The sequence below is a fragment of the Capricornis sumatraensis genome, chromosome 8, assembly GCF_032405125.1.
Source record: "Capricornis sumatraensis isolate serow.1 chromosome 8, serow.2, whole genome shotgun sequence".
NCBI lineage: Eukaryota > Metazoa > Chordata > Mammalia > Artiodactyla > Bovidae > Capricornis > Capricornis sumatraensis.
In genome coordinates, this window is record NC_091076.1 from 91,816,465 (window position 1) to 91,822,464 (window position 6,000).

At 54.4% G+C, this 6,000-nt stretch overlaps 1 protein-coding gene across 1 annotated transcript; it reads right to left on the minus strand.

Moving 5' to 3' along the window:
* Nucleotides 1–901: 901 nt before the first annotated feature.
* KRT36 (keratin 36) lies at nucleotides 902–4,650 on the minus strand. The gene is made up of 7 exons (XM_068979051.1): nucleotides 4,192–4,650; nucleotides 3,224–3,306; nucleotides 2,800–2,956; nucleotides 2,088–2,249; nucleotides 1,861–1,986; nucleotides 1,473–1,693; nucleotides 902–1,073 (listed from the first exon to the last, which is right to left on the minus strand). Exons 1-7 carry the CDS (start codon nucleotides 4,648–4,650, stop codon nucleotides 902–904), a joined length of 1,380 nt encoding a protein of 459 aa, XP_068835152.1.
* Nucleotides 4,651–6,000: the final 1,350 nt, after the last annotated feature.

The window sequence follows — 6,000 nt, forward strand, 5'->3', positions numbered from 1 at the left end:
GGTTGTACTTTTCTGATCACAGGGGCATCCAGAGTCTGGCACTATTAGACCTGATGCCCATACGAGCGCGGTTCAGCCAGTGGAATCCAGGGCACTTTGACCTCTGCTCCACAGTGAAGTCTGGCTGTCCTCCCCGCTGCTCTGCGTCTTACCATGCCCTCCCCTTCCCTACTTCACTTCAGCCCTGTGTCCGGTGTTAGGGGTTTGGATTCTCCCAGCTCACCCGACTCCCCTCTGTCACTGGCTGACCCAGGGTGTCTGCTTGAAGCTTGCCTCTCTGGGTGGCACCCCCTCTCCTAGACTATCCCGTGTCAGGCCTGGAGGTAGCCAGCAGGGTGACAGCAGGTGCTGGACAAGGGAGGATAAACTGAAGGGAAGAGAGAACCACCAGACAGGGCAGGGATAGTGAGGACAGTTGGGTGCCTTGGCCTCTCTGGAGTCACCTCCAGGTGGTCCCCATGGGCAGGCCCAAGCCGGTAGGTTACAGCCATCCAGACTGGGTCAGTGTCTGTTCTCAGGGACCAAGCCCCCAGGTATCCCTGTTATGAAATATTTTGAATCACCCTGTCACTTTCTACCACTCAGAGCCAGAAGAGACAGACCCAAAACCAAAATCCACACTTTTGCAACAAGCCTCGATCAAACACCCCTCTAACTAACCACAGAGAATAGACAGAGGCGAGATTTCTATGCCAAGAGAACACACTTTATTGGGTAAATTTCCAGGGAAGATCAGTTTTACACGGCATAAAAGCAGTCAAAGCCAGAAACACAATCCAAGAAGTTTTTTGGTAGAAAAATCTGCTGAGCGGGGAGTCCCTCTAGGGAAGGAGAGGTGGGGGTCGTTTAGAGCCGGGACCCACAGGGGTGTCCTCCTTCCTGTGGGCCAGGGCCTGCCCAGTTACAGCGGCTGCACATGCTCCCTGGAAGAAATGATCTTCCCATCTCTGATCTCCTCCGTGATGGTGCGGATCTGGGTGCTAAGCTGGGGGGCCGGGGCACAGGGACCGCTTGAGACGTAAGAAACTCTAACAGCAGGCTTGCATTCTGTGGCACAAGGATGGGCAGGCAGCCTGAGGAAATAAGATCATGTCAGGACATGTTTGCCATTGGCCGTTGAACTGACTGGCATGTCAAACATACATGAGGGTCAAGTGAGATGAGTGGGAGACCACGACAAATGGCTCAGATGGTGCCTCTCTGAAATCCCTTGAAGGCTGCATAGACAAAGATCAGAAACTCCCAGCCAAAACCAATAGATGGAGAAGTATGGTGAGTGGGGCCAGCTTGTCCACCTGCAAATGCTTAAAGCCCAGGGCTAGAAGGAATGTCTCTCCAGAGGCTGTGATCAAGCCCCCCCTTCATCTGCACAATAACCACTTCAGGACTGATACCCTCACCGTGGTACTCAGTGTTGGGTCCAGGTGAGCCTTTTCCCCAAGCCTGGACCCCCAGGACCCACGGCCACTCACTTGCAGTCTTCTCCCTCAAGCAGGCGGCGGTAGGTAGCGATCTCTGACTCCAGCCGGGCCTTGACATCCAGCAGCACCTGGTACTCCTGGTTCTGCCGCTCCAGGTCGCAGCGGATCTCGGCCAGCTGAGCCTCCACATTGCCGATCAGGCCCTGCATCTGGGCCAGCTGGGAGCTGTAGCGGGCCTCCGTCTCTGCCAGGGTGCATTCTAGGGAATTGCGCTGCAAAGGGAAAGAGGATGCACTGCCAATGGGAGGGAATTGCCCCCAGAGACCCACAGCCCTGGGTGTCTCCATACCACTATTGATCACCACCCGTGATAACCGAGGCTGGTGGATCGGGCCACCTGCCACGAGCAGGGCCAGCCCCTCAGGCTGGGGCCACTCACCATGCTGTGCTGAGCCTGCAGCTCGATCTCCAGGGCGTTGACGTTGCGTCTCAGCTCGATGATCTCTGTCTGGCAGCACTGCAGCTGCTCCGAACTGGACACCACCTGCTGGTTCAACTCCTCAGTCTGAAAAGCGTGAGAGGACCCAGAGCATGGTCAGAGCAAGTTAAGCCACTGTCAAGGGTGACCCCACCCTACAAGCTTGTCCAGGGCTGGCCCAGCCCCACCTGGGTGTTGAACCAGGCCTCCACATCTCTGCGGTTATTCTCCACTAGGGTCTCATACTGGCATCTCATCTCGTCCAGGATCTTGTTGAGGTCCACCGGGGGAGCAGCATCCACCTCCACGTTCAGCCGGTCCCCAAGCTGGCATCGGAGTGTATTGACTTCCTGCAGAGAGCAGGCAAGATGGCATAATGTTGTCACAAGGATGTTGGATGTGAGTTTGACTGACCTGGGTAAAAACCCTCCTCCTTCAGTTGTCAGCTGTGTGACGTTAAACAGGATGCTTAACTTCTCTGGGCTTCAGCCTCCTCATGCACCCTGACCTGCCTCCTTGGAAAATTTGGAAGATGATGCAAATACCAGGTAAGTAGAATCATTATCAGGCACTACCCTCCAAATGGAGATTTAGTATCATGCCCAGGAGTGTGGGATCCATGTGACCTTAGACAAGTGACTTAACCTTTCTGTGCCTCAGTTTCCTCATCTATAAAATGGAGCTTGTAATAGTATTTACCTCCTGGAATTATCGTGAGGATGACATGAAACAAGAATGAAATACAAAGTGCTTTGTAGAGTTCTTGGCACACGGTGGGCCATCAGTAAATGTCATCTGGGGTTACTATGGAAGTGGTTGTCACCGTTGTTACACCCAAGGGTCAGCAGTGGCTCCCTTCTGGGTGGGAACCATCAGGAGGGTATGTGGGACCAGCCTCACCTCCTCATGGTTCTTCTTGAGGCACATCAGCTCCTCCTTCAGAGATTCCACCTGCATCTCCAGGTCGGCCTTGCACAGGGTCAGCTCGTCCAGGATCCGGCGCAGGCCATTGGTGTCAGCCTCCACCAGCTGCCGCATGCCCAGCTCTGTCTCGTACCTGCACACACAGAGCCCTGCTGAGTCTGCAGCAGGGCAGCCACTCCCAGGCAGGGCCCACGGCCTGTGGACTGCTCCAGCTACAGTGGCTGATTTGGGGTCAGCATCACTGTGGTTCTCTCCCTTGACCCGGAAAGGGTCTAGAACTGATGCCATACTTCCCACTTACAGCTGCATCTGGCCTCACTCTCACGTTACCAGCTCCCAAAGGCGGAGGACAGAGGCAAGGGCGCAGCACAGAACTGCCTTCCCAGATCAGGCCACTCACTTGGTCCGGAAGTCGTCGGCAGCCAGCTTGGCGTTGTCAATTTGCAGGACCAGCCTGGCGTTGTCAGCCTTGGTTAGCAGGATCTGGGGAACCAGGGCCGTCTTGTGAGCTGGAGAAGGCCCAGCAGAGTAGGAGCAGGTGGTAGGGGACAGCCCAGCTTTCAGAGGCCATACTTCTAAATACCTTTGGCATTTCCAGCCCTGAGCTCTTTGCCTAGGTATAGAGGGAGCATCAGTCCCAGAAAGTCTCTAGAAAAGACCCTGATGCTGGGAAAGATTCTCCTCCTGTCTTGGAGGAGAAGGGGATGGCAGAGGATGAGATGGTTGGATATGATTGGATGGCATCACCAATTCAATGGACATGAGTTTGAGCAAACTCCAGGAGACAGTGAGGGCCAGGGAATCCTGGTGTGCTATAGTCCATGGGGTTGCAAAGAGTTGGACATGACTTAACGAATGACCAGCAACAACAGTCCCAGGAGGGGCATCACAATGGCCGTCAGCCCTGACACCTGCAGCCCCAAAGGCACAGTGGGTCACACCAAGGTGAGCAGAGAGAACCAGGCCAGCCTGGATTCAGATTCCACCTCCAACACCGACAGACTATGGTATCTTGAGAAAGTGGCCGAACCTCCCTAAAATTCAACTTCCACATCTGTTAGATGGAACCAGTAATGTCCATCTCTCCAAGATGAGGAATACACAAAGAAGGGAAGGCATTAGGCGCAGAGCTTGTGTCCAGTAAGGGCATGGTGTGTGTGACTGCTCTTCCTACAGCTGAGACTGGCTGGAAAGGAGGGGAGTTTACAAGCAGAGAGAGGTCTGGGTGCCCCAAGAAGCCAAACCCCTAGAGAGAAAAGCTGGCCCTAATAGGAGAGAGAATCCTCTGAGAGCTACAGCCTCATCTGCAGTGGGATGAAACAGACCGCTTCCAGGGTTTGGGCTGGAGCGGGGCCAGGCCCCAGGTACCTTCTGCTGGAGCTCCTCAATGGTCTTGAAGTAGCTCTGGTAGTCAGGGCAGATGTACGGGACCTGAGACTCGTACCATTCCCGGATGCGTCTCTCCAGCTCCGCGTTCTCCCGCTCCAGCTGCCGCACCTTCTCCAGGTAGCTGGCCAGCCGGTCGTTCAGGAACTGCATGGTCTCCTTCTCGTTGCCGTTGAAGGAGCCCTCGCAGAGCCAGCCCCCGGCCCCGGCAAAGCCAGAGGAATGGAGCCCAGAGGACAGGAAGGAACCAGGCAAGCAGCTCCCAAGGCTGGAGAGGCCCAGCCTGACGGAGGAGGCTGACCCCGAAACACCAGCAAGGCTGGGCCCCCTGCAGGAGCCCACGGAGCGAACACAGGACACCCGAGAGATGCCGCTGGTCGCGCCGCAGTGGCCCCTGAGGGACCCAGAGGAGAAGATCGGGGAGCAGAGCTGGGAGGCCATGATGCTAGCAGAGAAGGCTGCAGCTTAGCAAGGAGCTCAGGTTCTGGCTCTCACGGCCTCTCGGAGGCATTTATATACACTGTCTGTGGGGTGTTGCCATCTTACACTTGGGAAAGCCCATTCCTATTCCAGGAGAATCTCATTAGAATGTGACTTTTGCTACACATCCAAAATCCCTTACCTTGTAAAAATTAAAAAGAATGTAGAATTTCATTTGCTAAGTCAGGGCTGTCAGCTGTTGTCATTTCCTGGAAGAATATTAATTTTATTGCCTCTTCAAAGTCCTTGCACCAGCACCCATAAATTGGGAGTGGCCTCACGAATGACATCTGGTACCTGCCCTCTCTGTGAGCCTTCTTCCAGGTGCCCAGGCTGCTCACCTGTCACCTCTGACCACTACCCCTACCCACCATAGCTGCTCACCTCAGGGAAGCTAAGAAGGGAGCAAAAGGAAGTAAAATTCACAGAACACCTATCATGCGCCAGGCTTATAGTTATTTCATGGACACCTCACAACAGTCCTGGGAGATGGCCGGTATCATCTCCGTTTTACCAGTGTGGAAACTGAGGCTCCGAATGGTCAAAAGAAAGAAAGGACGAAAAAAGGAAAGAAAGAGAAAGCTTGCTTGAGATGAACAGGTAGTGAGTACAAAGAATCGGAAACCAGGGCTCTGGGACCCCAAATGCCACACTCTCGTCCCATTGCTTCTCCAACACAACCAAGGTCAAGTGCAGGCACCCAGAATTTGGGGACGGAAGACCTAGGTTCAAACTCCGGCTCTGCTGTTGATCTGTCCTGTGACGCTGAGCACATCACTCCATCCTGGGCATCCTCAGTGTACTCATGGGCCTGCTTCTTGCAAATCCAAGGAGGATCGAAACCACAGCAGAAGTAAACGTGGTTTGAAACAGCTCAGGTGCTGTAGAAATGTTGGTTGGGCTAAGAGGACAGTCTTTGGTGATGGTTTGTGGCTGCGACTGGCAAAGGGTTGTGGCTGTGAGCCCTCAGGTGGAACTTCTTTGAAGGGCAATTTCTTTTGTGGCCCCTAGTTCCCTGAACCTAAGAGGGTAGAATAATCAGGACCCTGGGCAGTCCCCTTGCCCCAGCCCCAACCCCACCCCTGCCCTCAGTTCAGTTTAGTCACTCAGTCGTGTCCAGCTCTTTGCAACCCCGCGGGCTGCAGCATGCCAGGCTTCCCTGTCCTTCACCAACTTCTGGATCTTGCTCAATCTCATGTCCATCAAGTCAGTTATGCCATCCAACCATCGCATCTTCTGTCGTCCCCTTCTCCTCCCACCTTGAATCTTTCCCAGCATCAGGGTCTTTTCCAATGAGTTACTTCTCTGCAT